Here is a 23851-nt window from a genome sequence, read left to right on the forward strand (position 1 = left end):
TTTGTGGAAATATTATGTGTGAATCTTCAGTTGAAGGCCAAAAATAAAAGCTCCTTTTGCTTTAGTGTAGGCAGGTCTTGTTGACTAGGGAACATTTTAGATTATTTTTGTTTCTCAGGAAGCGACATAGAAGCCAACACATGCACTAGTGAGTGGCAGCTAATTAAGATGATTCCTCGGCAGTTACACATTTCCATAAAACGTTGTAAAACCGTTATTCTTTGACATCATGAGATGAGTGGTGGTCACCCTACCATCTATCTGAAGTTCCCCAGCACATATTCACTGAAGAGGAGCCGCTTTTGAACTCCCACTGTGGTGGTGAGACAGTGAAAGAGAGAAAGAGATTGAAAGGGAGAGAGAGAGAGAGAAGCGAAGGGCCTAGCGAAACTAAGCTCAGTCCCTGGGGTTTACCAGAGTGTCTTACAGCAGGCGGCTGCTGCGACTTCTTCAAGCAGTATGTTTACTATAGCCCTAGGGAGAAGAGACAAGACACAACTGAAGTCGAAAGATAACTGCTGTCCTATTCACCCACTTAAGACAAACTAATGGCAGTGATAAAATCCAATATGATAGAGAGTCTTAGAATGGTGCAAAAATAAGTCTGTGGAAAGACTGCATGGAAATTAGATTGTAAAACGGTCATCTGTATTCAGTCACCTGAAACTATGCTACAAGACCTACACACATATATAAACATGTAATCACACACACACACACACACACACACCACAAACAAGCACATAAACACACTCTCACACACACACACACACACACACACACACACACGAACAAACACACACACACACACACACACAACCATACACACACACACACACAACCATACATTAAAGTGGTGTGGTCTGAGTGAGGTGCATACAATAACAGCAGAGAAACAAGCCGTTATCACACAGGAAGCACTAGCTCTGCCAAGCGTTGTGCTCTAAGCAGATGTAGGTCCCCATAGGACCCACTCGGAGGTCCCCACCTGGTCACGTGACTAAACGTTAGCTCAACACTGAGCGTTAACCCCTTAACCCCAACCCTGGCAGTTTACACATTCACGTTTAGTCGTCTAGCTGTCGCCTTTTATCCAAATCCCACTTGTGGTGTTTTACAAATATACAATTTTGTTGAGCATATGTGTTGCCTAGGCATCCAGCCATGACTGTATTTTTTTTTCCACCTTGCTCTACCAGTTGAGCAACAGGATCACAGTCCAGTTTGGCAAGTAGACGGGTACTCAGCTATCAATATCCTGCCAGACAGACTGGCTCATTCTTGTTGCTTGTTCTCTAATAAATGTGTCTGTGGCCATTGAGTTTGTGTATTGGCTTTAACAATTGTATTTGAAGGAGGCTTGTGTTGATAATGAAAAGACGATGGTTGGCTCATCACACAGAGCTGTGCTGAACATGTTCCTTCAGGTTAAACAGCCTGCAAATGATTATCAGCAAATATTAGCAGGGTGTAATTGAGTGACGGAGGCCGTGTTCAAGAAAGCTTTGAAAACTGTCTCAGGAAACTGAAGACGTACCGGCAAAAGCAAACATTTTGCTGACCAAGCAGTTCACCCATTGTTATGCTAGGCAGCCTCCCCATTCCCCATGCAAACCAACCGCCACCCGACCCCCCCCCCCCCCCCTCCCCCCACACACACACATACACACAATCACCCCCCACCCCCATCCAGCCCATGTGTAAGCATAGCTACAGCCTTGTCGGGCAGACGGTGGTGCAAACTGCTTATCAGCAGTGGTTTGTGCTGTCTCTGCCATCCTGTTATCAACCTTGGCCTATTTATTTCTCTATTGCTGTTCCCTCTTTCATCACTCCCTCTTCCTCTTTCTCCATGGCGCTTTCTCTCTCCATCTCTTTTTCTGCATTTTTTTGTCCCTCCATTTATCCCTCCCTCTCTTTTTTCTACATCTTTCCCTCTTTAAATGTCTCTCTCTCTCCATGTCTTTTTCTACAATTCTCCCTCTTGAACTGTCTTTCTCTCTCTCTCTCTCTCTCTCTCTCTCTCTCTCTCTCTCCCCCTCTCCCTCTCTCTCTCTCTCTCTCTCTCTCTCTCTCTCAATTCACCCCTCTACTGTCTCTCTTTTTTTGGGTGTGGGTGTTTTGATAATATAGTGAAGCCTCCATGTCCATTTCCATGCCCTCAAGGGGGTGTACCTCATCAAGTGATGGCCTCGTATACATCTCACACACTCGCAGAGAGGAAGCAGATCAAAGCTGTGGAACATCTCTTTACTCCAGAGGCAGGTGTGTGTGTGTGTGTGTGTGTGTGTGTGTGTGTGTGTTTGCCAAGAGAGAGATAGATGGTAAAGCAGTGCTACATATTGTTGCTGTTGGTGCAAAGCCTTGCATTGCACACAGCACACGTTTTTTAGGAAGAAGTAACCGCATTGTAATTTAAATAATTAACAATCCAAGTGTAAAAGACATGCTAGAGCATGACATAAATTCCTTATTAGGTTAGACCTTGAACACTGCATTGATACTTCAGATTCAGATTTTTGTAAATATTTTTTTGCGAACATATTTATCATCTAATAATATGCCTCCGATAGTCTTCTGCTCGCATTTGTTTGGAAAGAAAAAAATTACTCTGAACCCTACCAGAAACAGTTTTTTGACTAGTATATGATTGACTCGTATATGATATGACCAGTAAAAGCATATGGCAAGTTTTGTCACATATTATAGATCTATGAAAATATATGTTTGTTACTTCTACTGTCAGACTGGTTAGACAGAGAAAGCCATTTAAGAATTTTGCATTCCTTAATTTAATTCTTTAATGACAGTAGCCGTGATAGGGCTAAAATCAGGCCAACCGGAGCTGGTATCATGTGATAAAGTCTGGATGCCAGGAACCTATAACCTATAGCAGAATATGTTTAGGAAAGGAATATAAGTTGCTTCTTTTGGTGGAACGTACAGTTAACACTCAAATAAAGTATATCCTTCATAACGTAACATTTGTCAGACTCCTCTTTTGTTTAAAACTGTCATTTATTGAAACGGATCATTTAGCAATCTATATCACAAGAAGACGTGCCTTAAATATAACCCAGCTAACAGCAGAGGCATGGTTTGCTGTTTGATAGCATAGCAAGCTAATGTTACAGTCTCATTCATTTGAAGATGTAGCCTATAAAACTCCCTTTGGGCTAGCATAACATGCTAATTGTTCTTTGCAATAAAGTAGCTTTTATGATCTTCCAGTCTGAATTTGATGGTAATAAAGCGCCTTGAGACAATTGGATTGTAATGGCGCTATATAAATACAATTGAATTGAATTTAATTGAATTAAACATCCAAACATATTGTGTTGATTTTAGGCAGTGGTATTTTGTATTGAAATATGTTGAAATTTGATCCACAAGGGTTGTGGATCATGACATGCACTGGGTCTGTAGCCTGCCTGCGTCATGTTTGCAACACGGGGAAAATAGAGGTTATTTTTTTGCATGTAGATCATTTGATAACCACTAGTTATCTTGTTGTTTTGCCGCTGAACCTCTCTCACTTGACACTCTGACTCAAGCACTGTTTGGCTCAGGGGTAATCGGCAGGCCAAATGCCTCTGGCCTCTGTCTCTGAGAAAGCCCACAGGAGATGTGATCAAGCCCTAAAAAGTGACAGGGGAAACACAACTGGCCTTGGCTCACACTAGCTCGCCCGCATTTGGCCCAATACTGGAAACACAGCTAGTGAGGCATATATAACACCAGTGGCTAGACTACACTAGTTTACCGCCTGTTTAGTACATTTATTCCCTCCTCTCCGGCATTCATCCAAAGCTATTTACATTAGATGTGTGTTCCATGGGAATCTCTCTGTTCATATGAGCAATGCTGATGTTTTGTTCCCCATGTTGAGCTGCACAGGAAAACCTCCCTTCCCTTTGCTAAACCGCAGGGGGGGGGGGGGGGGGGGGGGGGGGCATGGGCAGTTGCCATCCAAATCTTCCAAATGTATACATTTAGACTTTTACAAATGTTATGTAATTATTATATTTATTTCACTTTTACATTAATACTTATATTTTAGGCATCAATATTTAGTGTTTATTTGATTATCAGTCATATTTCACAAATGGTTGAAACTAAAAAGCATTATTTCATGTGTAGGTAAATGGCTCTTGACTAATCACCACTGTGACGATTCTAAGCTTACTGAGTCTTACACACATACACGCACACACACACGTGCGCACGTACACACACACACACACACACACGTGCGCACGTACACACACACACACATACACACACACACACACACACACACAAATATCTGCACACACAAGCGCACGTACACGGTAAACTCCCATAGATTAAAATCTTCTACATGGCTGCAACTCCAAATGTCTTCAACCCAGTATAACATGCTCCATTTGAGTACTTTGAAAGTCAGAGCACAGAAAACAAAATTTACATCAAGCCTAAATTAATCAAACACTTATTTCAAATCAGAGACATACTTCAAACACACATCCAATCATGCCTTCACATTTGACACATCAAATAGAGGCGTTAGACTGAGTGTAAAAAATAATTGCAAGACCCCTTTGTGTAATGGATGTTCTGATAATCATCTACCCATGTTGCCATAAATATTTAACTTCTCACCACCACTCTTTGTGCAAACGGTATGTGGAGTGCAGCTGTTTTTGTGTCCCTTTTGTTGTGTGCCTTTCTCTCGTTCCTGACCTGTTCTTCAGGAGTGTGTGTGTGTGTGTGTGTTTGTGTGGCCTGGTCTTCAGGTGTGTATGTGGCCTGGTCTTCAGGAGTGTATTTGTGTGTGTGTGTGGCCTGGTCTTCAGGAAAGTGTGTGCGTGTATGTGTGTGTGTGTGTGTGTGTGTGTGTGTGTGTGTGTGTGTGGCATGGTCATCAGATGTTTGTGTGTGTGTGTATGTGTGTGTGTGTGTATGTGGCCTGGTCTTCAGGAGAGTGTGTGTGTGTGTATGTGTGTGTGTGCGTGTGTGCGTGTGTGCGTGTGTGCATGTGTGTGTGTGTCTGGCCATCAGCAGCCATAGTGCCCTGTCATTCAGTGTGGACACATGATGGCAGCACTTCGATCCCATTCAATTCTCTCCATGGGGTCTCCATGGGGGGTTAACTGCTCTATCTCTAAGCACATGGCAGTGACACAACTAGTTCTTGGCCGTGTCAGTTCAAATCAAATGCGGAATGTTTACATCTGCTACCGTTGATTATACAGTAAATACGTTGTGAAATGAAACAAAAATACACCACAGTTAAATTTGTATTAGTATTGATTGATTCACATCGATATGAAAGGATTACATGACTAACAACTGGTGAAAAAGTAATATGAAAATATTTGTTCACTGAATTAGCGCATTCTGTCCCAAACAGTTGCGTTGCAGTTTATAAGTTTCAGTTTCGCTTTCAGTATTTCAACGTGAATGAGAGGGAGCACAAGAACTGAGCGTCTAGCAGCGATTATCATATCATAGACATATATGATGCATGTATATGTCTGTGGGCACGATCTCAAGCACGTGCAAAAGTTGTTGTTGTCCAATTTCAATCTAGTTTCGAGAGACACATGCGCGCCCAGTCCAATTCCCAGCGGAATCGAATCGTGTGTCCAGGGGTTTACATCGGAGTCCAGTCGGACTCAAGCTGGACACAATGAATCTAGTTCTGGGGAGTCACATGTGTCCAATATCCAATTTAAATCGGACTGAAATCGGAAATTGGACGCATGTGTCCACACTGATTGCTGCTCCATTGTTCGAATGGCAGTCCACACCATGGCGCGCACCATCTAGACACATGGACTGCACGGTAGGATAGCTTTCACTTTCAGTTCACTTAAAGAGTTATCTGCACCTAGAGGCAAAACCTACTGTATAAAGAGAGATGCACACCAACTGTATGGCTACATATATATATATATATATATATACAGTGGTGGCCAAAATTGTTAGAACACTAGGCATATTTAAGAAGTGTCAGTTGTTTTTGTTGAATTGGCCATTAAAATACCCTTAAAACTAATGAAATACTACAAAGTCATCATTATGCTCTATAAACTGTAGAATAGAGCCATCATAAGTAGATTCAGGTCAATTTACGTACAAAAACAAGCTAGGCCTATTTCACTGTCAATGTCACATAATCATGTTCCTTCACAGAAGAAGCCAAATGACTTGTGTAATCATTGTCAGGTGTGATCGTGGTTAAATTGATGGTGATGCAAGAGTCTTAGGACACAGCTCGTGATTCTTTTGAATGTACAAGGCCTATCTTCCGCATTAAGTGATTGGTAGCATCAGTGTTTTGTCACTGAGGCCACACCACCAATTGATATAGATTCAAAGCCTCTAGAGGCAGTCTTGAAGCATATGTTGCTCTTTGAACATGGCTAAGGTGAAGAATGAGCTAATTTGTGAGCAACAGGTTCGAATAAAGGCCCTTTTTGATGCTGGCTGTAGTTACCAATGCATAGCCAAGGACTTGACATGCAGTCCAAGCACTGTAAAGTACACTTTAGACCGCCATGCCACCAGAACCGAGAGGGGAGAGGCTGAAAAAATTAACTTTTCAGACAGACAAGTGAAGCATCTCAGAATTCTCAGTCTTAAGGACCGAAGAAAGACTTTACGAGAACTGTGTGACGAGATTAACACCACAATAACTAATGGTTCAATAGTGTCCTCAAGAACTGTGCGTCGGAAGCTGTGAGAAAAAGGACTTTTTGGCAGAATAGCAGCACAGAAACATTACTGAAAGAGAAAAATAGAGTGAAACGCCTGATATTTGCAAAAGAACACAAGAAATGGACAAAGAAAGATTGGAATAAGTGTTGTGGACTGATGAGTCCAGGTTTGAATAGTTTGGCAACAAGCAAAGAGTGTATGTTCAACAAAGTGAGGGGGAGAGATATAAAATTGAGTGTCTCTTGCCAACAGTTAGACAAGGAGGGGGTATTATTAGGTGTGGGGTGCCATTTAATCCTCAGGAACAGGTGAATTTGGCGAAATTGATGGAATCATGGATAAGAAAGTATACCATAACATTCTGGTGAGGCACAGGGTACCTTCTGCGAGTCGTGTTAATGGGCCTGGATTTATTTTCCAAGAGGGCAATGACCCTAAACATTCTTCTAACTATTGCCGGTACGACCTGTGACATAAAGGAATCTGCTGGAATATTGAAAATGATGGACCGGCCCTCTCAAAGTCTGGACCTCAAACCCATCAAGCAAATTTGGGGCGAGTTTAAAATAAACTGGACAGATCTATTGTACATTCAAAGGAAAGCCTTTGGCTTGAGTTGCAGAAGGCATGGGATAACATTAGTGTTGAAGTTCTCAAGAAATATATTGACTCTATGCCAGAGAGATGTGCTGCTGTAATTGCTGCAAAAGGTGGGCGTACCAAATATTAAAGTTAAAAGTGGTTAAAAACACTAGGACTCACTTCATCTGTTATTTGTTGTGCTCAGAACAACCATCTGCATGTTTCATTTACATTATGAAATTAAATCATGTTTTGGAGTAAAAAAAAAGGTCAATATTCCCAGATCTGTCAGGTGTTCTAATAATTTTGGCCACCACTGTATATATATATATATATATATATATATATATATATATATATATATATATAAATTTGACTTCTTTTTTCAGTTAATATGAAATGTGCGCCATACCTTCGGCTGTGAGTCGTGTTGTTATTTTCTCCGTTTGAGAGCGCTGCCGGTGCTAGAGGCCACAGCGTGTGGTTGTGAGAGGAAGTGAGACTAACTGTGCTGTTATTCGGCTCCGATCACGCCCCGCCCCCCCCACTGGCTGCTGCAGGCGTGTGGTGGTGTAGCACACAGGTAGAGGAGGCCTCTCTGTAGAGCTGTGCTGAAGCCGCCACCATGGTGGGAACTATCAGCTGCACACTGTTTGGGTGGTATGGGGAGTGCAGCAGGGCTGGCTCATCCACACAGAGGCGTGTAGACTGAGTGTTCATGGTCTGTCTCCCAGTGTCTACTTAATACTCTTCCAACCCCCACTGGGTTGGGTCTTGAGCAGTGAGGCACTTTTATGAGTTTCTGCCACACCTGTTAAGAGCATGGTAAAGCAGTAGTTAGTGTGACAGTACATTCCATTGGGCTAGGCAGTAGCATTTCCAGTGGCATACATCAGATTCATTGGGAAATTGAAGTGGATAGAATAGTGAAACCTTTACACTCAACTTGTTTTTTTACCGTATTCTAATACAATTAGGAAAAGTGACAAAGTTACAATGACTTATTAAAGTTGAAGAAACTTTCATCCAGCCACTGGGGGCAATCCATTGTGTGACGAGGAACTGAACTTGGGGGAAATGTCTCCATTGGACCAGTAGGGGGCAGCCTTCAGTTTGTGCCAAGGGAATTCTGCCTGTCATCTTGGCAGCAAGTTCATCAGTTTCCTCTCTGCTGCCACTGAAGTCCCAAAACATGTGATATATAGACACAAGGGCGTGGCGGGGAATTCTGGTACCTCCGTAAAGTCTCAAGCTCTGTGTGTAAATCTAGAAAAAATCTGTGCTGTCTGGGATGAACCTGGGTCCCAGTTTTATTTTGTGCACATGTGTCCAGAGTCAACCTGAAGTACAGACATGACTTTTTAGGGAAAATTGTTAATTGTAGTAGACAGAGATACAATTAGTAGACTAGAGGTACGTTGTCCCCCCTGTTTTTGGAAGAATTCTGGGAAAATAGTCTCTTCCAAAGCCTTGAATATTTTTCTTCAAAAGAAGCCAGAACTGAAAACATGGGCAGGAGAAATGAGGTTTGCATTCCTTTGATGTGAACCCACAAAGGACTGGACACAAACCCAGAAACAAAGTTTGTTGATTCTTCAAACTAAAGATAAGGAACCATATGCTGCCATGTGTTCGAGAGAAGATAGAGATATACTGTACATTTTAATGGTCCTTTTGCATAAGGCATGAAACAATGAATTAAGCTTTTTCAAAGGACAGAACCCTCTTTTATATATTTAATAATATATGAATGTTTTTTATATAATATGTGAATGTTTCAATACATTCCCTTTTATATATTTAATTATGTATGAATGTTTCATACAACTCTCATACGAACATTTGTTCCAATAAGACACCATAGTGATCGAATTTTTTTCTTTTAAATACAAGACCATTTTACTGTACTGTACCTAATCTGACAAATTAAATAGGCCATGCAAATAATGGATGTTGTGTTGTTACTAGATTAACCATTATAACTCTCAGAGTACTATATATTATAAATACATTCATAGACCATTAGGAGACTGCTCCACCATTGGTCTGTATGTCCATATGTTTGGCAAACCCCTTGATCAGCATGAGTAAGATGCTTCCATGTGTTTGTACCCCTTGATTCGAAACCCTGAAGAAGGGGAGCCTGCCCAAAACCTTCATTCCTCTGTGAGGCTCTGTGTTGGCCCAAGTCTTCTGGCATTTGGTTGCCTCTACATTTTCCCCTGCAAAGTGTTTGAACTGGTAAGCCGAAAGTATGCAGGACTATTTTCACTCTTCTGTCAAAATGTTGGTGTAACATGAGCCAGATTTAACTTGGTGAACCCTCCCTGGTTCGCTCTCGGTGCTCATGGTAGCAACCAATTAATGTGGAGACAGTGGTTGGGGATTCACCCAGCAGGAAAAGGCTTCGGGTCATATACTAACTAATTCAATTACCTGTGAGACTGGCAAATCCAAATCCAATCAATAAAAATCTCATTAAATGCACAACAAATTAGAGTTTATTTTGACGTGTGGAAAGTATGTATGCAATGTGGTGTGCTTGTTTTCTTGGTCAACAGTGGAAAATCTGTAGAATAATTTGCCCCCTTCCTCTACATATTTCAAACCTCACAGAGTTTAGGGCCTGGGATGAGAGAAGGTTAGACATGGAGTTACATAGAGTTATATAGAGTTGACATACAGCAAGTGAAAGCCCTATAGTCACAGAATGATGTAGGAGGGGAAGAAACGAAGTCTCTCACACGTGAAAGTGAAATAAAATAAATAAACAAAAAACTAAATAAAAAGGGAATGGCGTAAGTTGATAGGGAGCAGATTGGGAAGAAAATTGGAAAGGACATACAAATTCAGACTAGATATCTTGTGGTCACAAGTATTTGGAATGTGTTAAACTATAAATGAAAAGAGATGGTGCGTGTATATGTGAATGTGTGTGTGGGTGTGTATGTACGTGCGCATGCCAATATGTTTGTGTGTGTGTGAGCATATCTGCACATGTATACAGTATGTGGGTGTGGTGTTTGTGTGTGTGTGTGTGTGTGTGTGTGTGTGTGTGTGTGTGTGTGTGTGTGTGTGTGTGTGTGTGTATCTGTGTATGGACTTCTCCAATCGGACATCTCCAAACCTCAAAGATCTGGAAGCACTCCGAAGCACTGAGACGTTGGCGCTTACTCCTAGCTAAAGCATTCTTCTGGGATAGAGTACAAGAGGTCACAAGACTGGCTCTGCGTCCAATAAAAAGCTTTGATGTAAAAAGGGATCCTGCTGGGTTTTGAGATGTGCCCACTCTTCTATAAACCCAGATGCATTCTATCGTGTGTTTCTTCTCTGTGGCCCAAGGAATCGCAAGTAGAACATTTTTTACTGTTTTGATTTATTCCCTTATTCAGTTAAACATTTCTTGCTTCACATTCTGTGCTGGGCTAGAGAAAGCAAAACAGAACCAAATAGTTAACCCTGTTCAGAGTACACTTTTTTTACACAAACCAAAATCACACTGGCCAAATATACATGCTGCTCAGACATGTAAGTCAATGTCTTAGGGCATACATGGATTTCTTCCTTCATATCTCGTGTCTTTTTTTCGACATCTCTTGTACAATTTCTCACCCTTCAGGCAAGACAAAGAGACAAAACAAAAATTAAGCTGTAAAAACGAGAGGCGTTCCACCGACTGTACCCCTGAAGGCACGCTGATGACGTTTGATTGGCTAGGGAGGGTCAAAGGGGAGTCCTGATTCGATAAAGGGTGTTGACTGGGGACGGAATGTTTTTACAAAGACCAAGCGAGAAGAGGTCGGTGCTGTGTGCATCAGTGGTGCCGTTGTTCTCAATTTTACAGTCGGCGAGGAGCGCGGGAGGAGGGGCTGGTCCCCATGTCAACAGAACACGTCTTTCATGCTGTAATATGCTGAGCATGACGATCAGTCGATTGAAGAAAGGAGGGGGAGGGGATGGGGGTTGTACCTAGGTCAAGAGAAGGCGCAATGTCCTCAGGTCTTCTCACATGATGCCCTGCAGACACGGGCATGTAAAACCCATGACTTTCAGAAGGAGAGGAAGAAAGTCCATGTTTGTTCCCAGCGCTTACATCTAGATCTTTCCTGTCTCCAAACAGGTTAGGTCAATACATAACTGAACTATCAGGACTTTTGAAATTTTGTAATCTTGATTTGGATACAGAGTAGTGATGGTATCTAATTTTATACCATATATTGGAAGACTCAGTCGTGGGTTTGTCAGTCATGTTCCAGGTTTTATTCTTGTACAATGATGACCAATCATTGTGAGACAGAGGCTTGAAGTTACACACTTACACACAGCGTTTCACCTTAGCTTATCTTCCTATCCCTTGTGAGATAGTGACCTTTATACACTAATATAAAGGGGTGTTACCATCTATTCAAATAGGCCATTGGGACAAGGCCCCTTTGTCTCTACCTGGAGGGGGAGGGTGAGAGCAATCTCACACCTTCACCCCATGTCAAGCCCAAGCAAATTCACCCAGGAAATGCTGGCATTCTAGAAAAATACAAATAAAGTAAAATTTATACTAGGTATAAATAAGATGGAATTATTGACTATGGCATATCATTATTAACTATGAATCTCAAATAACCGGTCCCTTCAGTAGGTATTTCATTGGTTTGGCTAGAAGGACTTATGTGGACTATGAGATTGTTCCCAAAGGCTATGCTGAACTGTTGCTCTATTCTTCTCCTTGGCCTAGATTGAACCTTCCATGAAATCTGATTACTATGAGGGCAAATGAGGTGATGACAGTACTCTGGGAACAACCGTCCTTAGCTAACATGCTTGTCAGAGCACAAAACACTGTTTTGATCCAGAAGGACTTCACTGTGTATCGGACATGATAAACATGCAGTAACCGGACATCTCAGTAATACCCATTTTGGATGCCTTATGCAAGTGAAGTTATTTTTTTATGTAGCTCAATTAAAAACAACAGGACATGTAATAATTGACATGTGTATTTGAATGTCTTGGTAAGACTTTTGAGCGTCTGACGACTGAAGGACATGTAAGAACGGTTTCTCCTCTAGTGGGCAAAAGGCCACTAGTAGTTTTTGCCATAGTGATCTCCTGCCTCTTCTGCAGAAGTAGAGAGCCATAGGTGACTGCTTGCTTTCTCTGATGCACGTGGAGTCACCCATCATGTCTCTATATCAACCAATGCTGGACCTTTACAGGAGGACTAACACATGTCTGCTGCGTTTCTCTGTCTGTGTGGATGAATGGTCACAAGTATGAATCCTGAACTGACTAGAGAGCTGGAGAACCATAAGGTCCTAGAGCTTGAAAGAGCAGTGTGTGTGTGTGTGTGTGTGTGTGTGTTCAGTTTAAAAAAAAGCAGAGATGTGCTGCTCAAGCTTCTTAACCCTGATAAATAAACATCAAGACATGAAAACAAGTATGTCCTGTGGCGGTAGAGAAGATGTGTAATCCTCAGTAGTCTGCCTACAGCGAATACATCTTAAACACAGTCCACAAGGGCTCGGAACCTTGGAAAGATATTCATAGAGATGCTTCAGAAACATCTGCAGACAGCATGCAGGTGCCTTAGAGGAACATCATTTGAATGTCCAGCACAGACCTTGAAACGCACGCCTTTCAGACTCTGGGCTTCGCTCCCTGGGATGCGCTACTAATTGCTTCGCTGTGCGCTACCTCTGCCAAAACAAGTCCTACGATCTGCACTCTCTGCTCCTATCTCCACCTGACCTCATTCTGTCGGCTCTTTGTCCTTCTCCAGCGTCAGCTGTCAATTGAGCATTTTATAAATTGAGATTCCTGATGGATCTGACATTAAGAGACACTTCAAAGCCAGACGGTGGATCAGTTTGACACCTGTCTTCTAATGATACATTATTCATGGGCCAGGCAGCCAGTCTCCTCTGGGCCAGCAGTGGTGCACATGCTTTATAGACCGCGTTCAAATGGAGCAACCCCCTGCTCAATTTCGGCGAGGCTGACCGAGAGACTAGATCACATGCGAAAGATCAGGAGTACTACTTTCTTCTTCTGCTACTGCTGTGTGGGATTACGTGAGCAAAAGGGAGTTTGTGGGTCATTTCTTTTTTGTATTACTTTATTTATTTCTTAAAAGCAATGAAAGGCTTTGATTCAGTAGAATAATGTCCTCATATTTGCAGACAAACTATAAAAAGGCAACACACAAAGTATATACATCAGTCATCAACACGAAATACACTTACAAGAGGTAACTAATATTGTCAAAAAAAAAATCACTTCATATCAAGGAAATACACATTATCATAACTTCAAAAGTTTATAGTAAGATACTTTTTACTAAAGCCTTACATTTCTGAAAATAGTTAAGAGCTGTTGTTTTTTTTTCAAAATTAAGAAAAAATATTCTTATGGTACTGATACATGCCAGCGAAACGAGCAAAGCAAAGTTCTGTGTTCCATTCATATCTGTTGGAAAGTAGACGAGCGAATTGGGTGAAGCAAGCAAAAAAAGTTGGTAAAAATGTCTTCCTCTGCAAATGAGGAGCAAATCAAAAAGTTTGCTGATTTTGAAAATGCAGGACTACATCTTGTTAGTTCAGTCTGTTACACCATTTCCACACGCTCAAATCTAAGCGTAACAAGCGTTTCGCTTCGCTTGTATGTATCAGTACCGTCAGTTTACGGTCAAGTGACCAATCCTTACATGAAGGTCCTAACTAGTCACTGTCTCAACAGCATTAGATAAACAAGACCTCCATAAACATGGCAGTCATTTAAAGGAACCCCATTGAGCCACACTTTACCTTGGCTGTTGGATCAGCAACAGTATAGATGAGCTATGCGCTCACAGTAAAAGTGCAAAAGTAAAACAACTTTTTACTCTGAGACTTTGCATCCTCAACAAAAAAACACAGAAAATAGATTTTTCTTCCTGCAACTAACATTGTATTTGAAACAATTAATCATGAAAAGATGACCTTTCTGCTCTCTTTCTCTTTCAGTGTGCACTTTTACAACCACATGATATTCTGATATTGTTGTGACTAGAAATTTAGTAAGTTTAAATTTAGTTATTTAGTAAGTCAGTGTACAACCAGAGGCATTTGATCAAAGTGGCCCACTGTGGTGCATTCTGGGTAGAACAGACACTAACCTTAAACCTGATTGCCTGTAGTCTTTGACATGAATTGCTTACAGATACACTGTGATGGTGGTGGTAATAAAAAGAATCAGCAATCAACTTTATTATGTTATTAACATTCCAACAACCATCAGTTCATATTTTATTTTGAATTTAAACAGTAGAGTATAGAGAACATAGCAGGTTGAGTTCTTGTGAACATACAGTTCTTGCAATAATTAGTTCTTGCAATCTTGCAATCAAAGGGTTCTTGTAATAACAAGTGCTCTTGTAATAACAAGAACTGTATCACTCTGTCAAGATTTTGGATCTGTATATCCCAAGAAAGAATCATATCTGTAGCTCTGCCCCAGATCCAGAAATCACCAGTGGCCTCCTTGTATACTTTCTCAATCTAAAAAAGCCAGGGGCCAAAAGATAGGACTGAAAACACACTAGGGCCTGAAGGTTCACTGCTTCAGTAAACGCCAGCATACAATTTAGGCAGCACGAGATATATTATTTATTATCACTGTAACACATTCTGAAAGTACAGCGCACGGTCCCAACAGATGTAAAAACTGCTGTCAAAAGTTCACCTTGTCCTGCTCAGGTGGCGGTGTACTTGTTGGTGACGCGGGAGTTGCTTTGATCTGAGGCCCTGTCCGTGGGCTTGAGCTTCAGACAGGACTGCTTGTCGTCCATGGAGAGCATCTCCGGGGGCAGGCACCAGCAGCACAGGCATGACTAAGACACACAAGACAACACACAGCATCACATGACCTTCAGTTTATGCATTAAAAAGAAAAAAGAAACATGAAAAACCTGATTATGCAGCTCAAATGTTTGTAAACAGTGGTACAGAAGGTAGAGAAGTTGTTTAGTAATCAGAAGGTTGCTAGTTCGATTCCCTGTCGAAGTGTCCTTGAGCAAGACACTGAACCCCTAATTGCTCCTGATGTGCAGTGTGCCATCAGTGTAAATGTAAAATGTGTATGCATCTTTGTAAGTCGCTTTGGATAAAAGCGTCTGCTAAATGACTAAATGTAAATGTAAATGTAAAATGTAAATGTAAATATGTTAAATATGCTGTTATATTTACAGTAATATTTCATCTTTCAGTATTGGAAATAATATGTTTATATGTGTAGTTTACATCTTTTTTTATATATCTGATAAAAATGATGGACATAAAGAGGCAAAGTGTCTTAAAGTGGTATTTCTCTGAAAATGCTTCCAGCATAGCAATATTAGCATTTAGAAATATTCAAACTGTTAAGCAATAGCCAATAACAAAACTATCCAAATGGTTTATTCAAGTGAGCAGCAATGATAAACACAGTGGGCTACTGAAAGGTCTTTACCCGGAAGCAGCTCTTGAAGCGCTTGCTGACCATATAAAGAGCAATGGGGTTGATGCAGGAATTCATGGACGCCATGTTTATCCCTATGTAGTCCAGCACCAGGAAAAAACTACACAGGGGTAGATAACATTTGTGTTTGTTAACACGCAAATATGCAGGCAAATACATACAAATGTACACATGGACATCAATATCACCTGACAAGTTAACAGAATATTATATTTGTACTGATGCACCCTGAGACTGTGACATAGTGCTTATTGACATTATTTACACTTGACTAGCTGGCTCAGCTGTGCTATAATAGCAAGGGGAGTGAAAAATGGGTGTTTTTCTGTGATGAGACAAATCATCACACAGCTGCAGTTATCCTTCTTTTCCATAAAACTGTTTTCCATGGAAAACTGGCAGACTGTTCAGATACCTCTCGAAGGGAACACCTGGCTTACAGGACTGAAAATCAGACTAGACATAATCTGCGTCTATCTCTGCCCTGTTGGAAACTAATGGAGAATGTTGCTAGTTTCAAATATTTAAACGATTTAGGTTGTGGGAAACAAAATACAAATAAAAAATGTAAATAAACATTGTAAAATAGTCACTTGTAAAATCTTGTTTGTCACTTCCACATCTGAACACATGCGAAGGGTAAATTTTATGTTGCTCCCTTACACACCCTATGACCATGTGTCTATCTCAAGCTCCTACCTACACCAGGCTTACCGATCTATTGTGATCTCATATCTACACCAGGCTTACCTATATATTGTAGTCTCATATCTACACCAGGCAAAGACATCACAAAACACACATAACTTACACAAAAACAGTCACTGAGATAGGTGAAAACTACAAACTACTGGATAAAATGAATAGAATAAAAAAAGAGAATTTGAGATATTGCTCTAACTGTGCAAATTAAAGGTAGAATGTGCATCTTGCATTGCCACTCAGAGGATAAGTCACACAGCGGGGAGTCATTATATACTGCTATTGCGGTGGGCAGGGAAGGCTTCCTCTAATGGTCCTTATTACAGCAGAGTTGAAGGAGCCTCCAACTGAAAACATTTACATTTGCATAAAGTAAATCCAACGCTTTATCATCAAACTTTGAGTAGTTGGTAGAGAGAGCAGCATGGTTTAACTCTACAGAAATTGATATGATGGCATTCGGGTGTTGTGTCTGTAGTCTGATGGTAATGTCACACGCCGCCTCGGCTACTGCTGATGGCAGAAAGTCAACGGCAACAAAGATGGCACGTGTGAACTCCCTCTGCAGATGATATGGACGCAAACTCACAACTAACAGTTCAATGTCCGGGCTAAAGAAAAGCTCCTTCATAGTAACGTGTGCAGGACCACACCATCTGTTGTTCACAAGCGCTGCAGTCCCCCCTCCTTTCCTCTTACTGCTCTGTCTGGAATTTCTGTGAGTCTGGAAGCCAGGTACGGCGGAGCAGGAGTCCGTAATATGTTCCTGACTGCATGTCCCAGTGAAACACACAACACTGCATTCCCGATTTTCCCACTGTGCCCTCGGCAGCGCCCCGAGCTTGTCCATCTTATTCACCAGGGACCTCGCATTCCCCATGACACTCGAGGGAAGAAAAGAAATTATCTATATTTCCTTCTCCTTGCTCTCCGCATGGAACCAACCCTGCCCCCCCGTCATCTGCTCTTCAACTTATCTGGGTTTTGGGATTGTGCTCCAGGCAGTGGTGTGGGCTTCGAGAGCGCTATCAGCTGGTCGCCGAGTTAAACAATACCCCTTGGCAACCGTTTACATGTGACCCGGCACAACAAAAGTTAAAAGTGCCAGGAAGTAGAAGTCAGTCCAGCCACCCAGTATCCATCTAAGCATGTAATGTTTTATGGTATAGAGCGTATTGACCGACAAGACCACAAGACCACAAGTCACAAGACCACTTAACTGGAGCTTCTGCAACAGAGTGCGACTAGTGCGACACCATCTTGGATTATTGGATCATCTTGTAGCCTTCTAATGTCATAACTATTCCTGCCTTACCTGAGCAGCTCACAGCGGTTGGGGTCTGCCTCGTCGTAGATGGTCAGTTTGAGGATGCGGCTGAGGTGAAGAGGGAGCCAGCACAGGGCGAACACCAGGACCAGGCAGAACACAGTCTTGGCCACCTCACGTCTCTGTGGACAAATGCCTTATTAGCATAGAACAAATGCTGGGTTCAGAAACGAGTGTGTTTGTGTGTGGATGATGGCATCCATAGACCTGTTGGAAATGTTTTTAAGGTCAAGTGGGGACTGTATTACACTAGTGCTGGTATCCAAATATTCCATCAGATCCAAAAGCTACCAATACTGGAGTCAATGAATGGATACTGAAATATGTGTGTGCATCATGTATGGTTGTGTCTGTATGTGTGTGTGTTTGTGTGTGTGTGTGTGTGGGTGTCTCTGTGTGTGTGTGTCTGTGAGTGTGTGTGTGTGTGTGTGTGTGTGTGTGTGTGTGTGTGTGTGTGTCTGTGTCTGTGAGTGTGTGAGTGTGAGTGTGAGTGTGTGTGTGTGTGTTTGAGAGTGAAATGATGTCCACTGACCTGTTTGAGCTGGTCGCTAAGGGCGATCTGCATGCCGTTCTTCTTGCGCAGCATCTCGCAGGTCATGAGGGTGTAAAAGACGGCTGTACACGCCAGTGGCATGCAGAAGTAGACGCTGAACAGCCACCAGTCTTTAGCCGTCTTATAGAACTAGAAAGAGTAAAAAACATCACTCTAACTGCATGAAAGCAACATTGAAAAGGCACTTCAGCATAGAGGACTGACTCTCAACTCAATACCTGATGGGTGTACAGTGGTAAGCCAAGCAATCCAAGTAAGGAGGCCTTGTAAGTTTTATAAATAGCGTAGCATATAGAGAGTGCAATTTGAAGGGGGGGGTGGTGTGTGATTTGAATTGTTAATAAAAAATACAAATTAAATTAAATACACCATGAAACACAGTGGGCTATATATTGAATACTATGAATCCTGTTAGGCTATCTCTTGCAGCTGTTAATAAGCTAGCTTTATCAAGCTAACATAAAGGCCAGGTGTGCATTGCAAGCACTAGCCAGCTGTTTGTTAATGTAATTACTTCTGAGTTAGCTAAACTGATTTATCATAACAGCGCTTTCTTTTTGCCTTCTTTAAATTGTTAACTAGACTTGAATAAATCAACCTAACAAATTTGGTTACTGCAGATATCAGATATTTCAGTCATTAATGTAAGACACTTGGTGCATCAAAACGAATCGGCCCCATTCTTCACTCTATTATGTTAAAACTGTTAACTTGTTGGTCACATTGTTTAAGTCAGCCTGGAAGTTCCCCTCAGCCTAAGAGAGGCTTCTGTTCTCACATTCTCCGTTTTTAGATGTAAAATATGACACCATGCTGCACTGAATCCTTTTCATTTTTCTTTCATTTGGCTAGCTAGCAGTAGTTTTCGTGCTGAAATAGACTGTAGACTTCGAGCTTGGTGACATTCTGAAAAAAAAAAAACTTCCGTAGCCATGGTGTCATCTCTGTTGTCTCAGCAACACATTGTCTATTTCTATTTTAATCATTGTTCGACTTTTTAGACAGTTTCCACAATGCAGGACTCTGTCCTATATTTTAAAGAAAATTCAAGAAAGAAAATTTTAAAGAAAAGAGTTATTTTGTCTGCAAAGTAATAATGAAAATGATTTGGCATTGGTATGAAATATAAACCAGATGGGGGGAAGGGGAGTGGGTAACGAGCATAAAGCACCTGTCTCGACATTAAGTTCAGAACTTTGAACTTTGAACTTTGTTTTGGCTTGTAAAAGCAAAGCGATTAGGGGGTTAAGTGTACTCTTACCCGCATAAACTGTGTTTTCTGCATGGGATGCAGCAGACAGATTCTCAAATGCTCCCCTTTGTAGTCCATGGTGATCATGTCAAAGGCCACGGCCTCTGGAATCGCCAGGGTGATTGACATCACCCAGATCAGTATGATCTCGATTGCAGTCCATTTGGGTACACCGATGCCCTTAATGCGGTTCCAGGATGCCACGGCTCGATACCTGCAGAGGGTTACCACAGTAGTGAAGAGGGGTTGGAGCTGAGGTTACAAACATCTGTTACTGGGAACCATAGCATAAAAAGCACAGAGGCTCCATCCAAAAACACACTTTCCAAGATGTCTAAATTGCCAATTATTTAGCTGAAAATCTGTTTTTAGAACGCATGAGAGGAATGACTTTAAACAAGCTGAAACTGACAACAAGCATTGTTCAATGCATTTTAAAATTGTAAAGCTCTCAAAGCCTTGGAGTGTCACATTGAGTTTTTTAAATTTAACACTAAACAGTATAAACCGTTGACAGCATAAACATCACGCTCATGCATTAATTAAAGCAGTAATCGTTTTCAAGGACACAAACTTGATTTTAATTATGAATATGATTAAAATGAAAAAAAAATGTACCTGTCAATACTTAATGCACACAAACTCAACACTGTAATTCCAACCGAAGCCTTTTGAACAAACGGGACCAGTTTGCACACTCCAACCCCAAATGGCCAGTCTTCTGCCAAGAGCTGAGGGAGAAATCAGTAGTCAGAAACACAAATGCTTATCGTGTCAGTTTCAGGGTAGGCATCCTAACATCGGTTTCCCTGTACACTCAAAGGGGTAGTGTGACCCACTGTTTGGGATTTAAGGTCATAAGTTCAGTACACAAAGAGTTAAATACCACTCATAGCCCGAGGGACACAAATCCAGCGGCTTATTTTGTTCATCAGTTCACGGTACTGATATTAGGCCCTCTAGATCCACGCAGCAATCTCACTCTGCCATGCACACAGCTAGTGCTCCTGGTTATAAAGAAACCAAATTACCCAAATAACAAAGTCAAACGCAAGGGCAGCCTTGGGACGTTTCATGATTCTTTACCAATGCTATTGGAAACACATGTGTCTGTCAATTCAAATCTTTTTGAGACACGCTTAATTGTTTAAAGATGTCAAGCATATTGACAGTAGCATGTGAATTATCCTTGAACAAAGCAGAATAAAGTGGTACGATGGAGCAGGAGTCATGGTTTTCTCAAATAACCTCTATGTAAACAGCCACAGTGCGCTCAAGCAGCTCTGAAAAACAACACACCATCTCTGTGGACACATTACTGGGGGATTTGATGGGAAAATTGATGTGGAGCTCAAATTGAGGACACATGTTTGAAAAGTGTCTTGACAGCATTTCACAGAATATGGTTCCAAAACCAATCTCAGAATGAGAGAGAAAAAACAGGGGGCGCAATCTTTAACATTATGACAACTATCAATTATTAATATCATTAGTGGACCAAGGACACCAAAACACCACTTGAAAAGCGCTTGAGAAGTCAAAGAGAATCAACTATAGTTTTAAATCATGTTGCCAGCAGTTGTTTTACTGGTTATGATGGTGGTATTTACATAGAGGAAAGTGATGACAAGGCTTTATCAGTAATGCTAGGCTTAATTATAATATTAAAAGGCTCACCTTGTATACATTGATGGGGATGTCAATCACTATATGTAGCAGATCTCCAAGAGCCAGGCTGGCGATTAGGATATTAGGTCCGTTCCTCATGCACTTGTTCTTGTAGATTATTCTCAGCAACGTGGAATTTCCGATTATGCCAACAACAAAGACGAGGCAGGACACCACGGTGTTGATGTACTTGAAAGTGTCGCGGATTTCTGTTGGTCCTGTGCACATTGGAGGTGGTGGAAGTCTAGGCCGCCGAGGAATGGAGATGTTTTGACCCATGAAAGGGTTTCTGCTGCCTCTTGGACTTGCAGTGGTAGAAGCGGGTCCCGAGGGAACATGGTGGGAAACTTGCCGCAGTTGTGGATCTGGTTTGGCTTGAGCGCAAACCGCTAGACAGTGACCCGCCACGATAAGATATGCAAACAATCCGAAATTAATCTTTGCCATTTTTAAAAAAGGGCCTTGGTGAAGGAAAAGAAAATGGTCTTTTCTAGTGAGAAAATGTACGTCAAAGCTTGTAAAACAATGTAAAGATACCACTCCGCTAACTTTTGCAAAACATTGTTGATGCCTTGCAAAGTTCACAATTTACGTTATGCATAGGTTACTGAACATTAAAACTAAATGTATTAAAGGAAATAGTTGCTTTTTTCTATTTCAGAATAAAAAGGGGTCTTCTTGAGTTCAGACTTCTGGCATCCTTCTTGGAACTTGTTGCGCCAAATTCCTTCATATAGAGCGTGTTTCCCCAAATGATCCAACGACGGTTCCTCTTCATTGGGATATGAATTGCGATATAAATTGTTCCTCCATTTCTCTCCTCATTTTAAGTGATTGTAGAAAGCGAACCAACTCCTATCACTGTGAAACCCCTATTTCAGTGTTTAACAGTTTTGTGCGCCGAGCGTCATCAGTTTCAGAAATTATAGTCTTCTACCGACCCCTCCTACAAGTAGAGCAGCGCCCTTCAACGAACGGAGGAGGTGGACGCTGTCATTATGTGACTTCTCCAACAGAAGTCAACACTTTTACACTTGCCTTGAGTACACCGATACACTATCCCGGCAACTTTAAATCACATCTGCATTGGAATAAAGGGATCACATGATGTGTAACAGTGAAATTGAACCAGACAAATTCAATTTAACTAGCAGTGATGTTACTGATATATGTTTCTGTTGCCCTGCTTATGTGTTTATTAAGTCCAGCTGTTAGGTGATAACGGCAGCAAAGTCTTTCCCAATTTTTTTTTAATAATTTAAATCTTAAGACATGTTTACCAGTTTTGCCTCGACTGGGTTTTGGGTGTTAAACCCCATCCTTGACTGAGATTGTGTCAGCATGTTGTAATTTCACTAACATGACGGAATTATTAGGTATTTATTTTAATTTGAGTAATCTATTGTCTTATAAACTCTGTCTGTCCATCTCTCCTGTGGTCTATTTTACCTCATGAAGAGGAGCAGTGGGACTTTAAACATCAGTGATGAGAATTCAAGTGTGCATAATTTACGGTCAAGATCATGACCGGTTGCCAAAGGGAATTATGGCTATCATTAAGCATGATACTTGCTCATTGACTCTCCTTGACCCAAGGATGAGACATGCATGTAGCCTGCTGCATCTACATACTGTTCATGCAGCCTAGTGCATGTATGTGTTGTACATGTACACTATTGCGTGTTGTACATGTAGTTTAGTGCATGTATGTGTTGTGCATGTAGCCTGCAGTTTGTAGTTGTGCGTGTAGCCTAGTGCATGTATGTGTTGTACATGTAGTCTAGTGTATGTATGTGTTGTGCATGTAGCCTGCAGTTTGTAGTTGTGCGTGTAGCCTAGTGCATGTATGTGTTGTACATGTAGTCTAGTGTATGTATGTGTTGTACATGTAGTCTAGTGTATGTATGTGTTGTGGGTGTAGCCTAGTGCATGTATGTGTTGTACATGTAGTCTAGTGCATGTATGTGTTGTACATGTCGCTACCTCAGAATAATAAGGTTCTATCTGCGTTCAGGTCAGTTTTGAGATATTGAGGTTTAAAGTTTTAGCATTGCATATACCAAAACTGACAAATGGGGCACATTTTTCAGAATAAAACACTCAATTTTTTTTTTTTTTTTTAAACACCTTAAATAATGTTCATAAATTATGCCAGAATAGGAATATGTAAATAACTCAATTTTGACAAAAATGTCAGATAGAACCTTATTATTCTAGGGTAGCGATGTATTCTAGTGCATGTATGTGTTTGGAGCCTGCAGTATGTAATCGTGTGTGTAGCCTAGTGTACAGTACTGTGCAAAAGTTTTAGGCAGGTGTGAAAAAATGCTGTAAACTAAGAATGCTTTCAAAAATGGAAGTGTTAACAGTTTATTTTCATCAATTCTTCATAAATTAACAAAATGCAGTGAAGGAACAGAAGAAAATTCTAAATTAAATCAATATTTGGTGTGACCACCCTTTGCCTTCAAAAAAGCATCTATTCTTCCAGATACACTTGCGCACAGTTTTTGAAGGAACTCGGCTGGAAATTGTTCCAAACATTTTGGAGAACTAACCACAGATCTTCTGTGGA

General features: G+C 41.2%; 1 protein-coding gene across 1 annotated transcript; it reads right to left on the reverse strand.

The window, feature by feature from the left end:
- Positions 1-14022: 14022 nt before the first annotated feature.
- Positions 14023-22088, reverse strand: ednrba (endothelin receptor Ba). Its single transcript, XM_080834447.1, has 7 exons — positions 21286-22088; positions 20227-20339; positions 19618-19822; positions 18336-18485; positions 17792-17925; positions 15766-15874; positions 14023-15148 (listed from the first exon to the last, which is right to left on the reverse strand). Exons 1-7 carry the CDS (start codon positions 21721-21723, stop codon positions 15011-15013), a joined length of 1287 nt encoding a protein of 428 aa, XP_080690573.1. The 5' UTR covers positions 21724-22088; the 3' UTR covers positions 14023-15010.
- Positions 22089-23851: the final 1763 nt, after the last annotated feature.

The sequence above is a fragment of the Sprattus sprattus genome, assembly GCF_963457725.1.
Source record: "Sprattus sprattus genome assembly, chromosome: 3".
Taxonomy (NCBI): domain Eukaryota; kingdom Metazoa; phylum Chordata; class Actinopteri; order Clupeiformes; family Clupeidae; genus Sprattus; species Sprattus sprattus.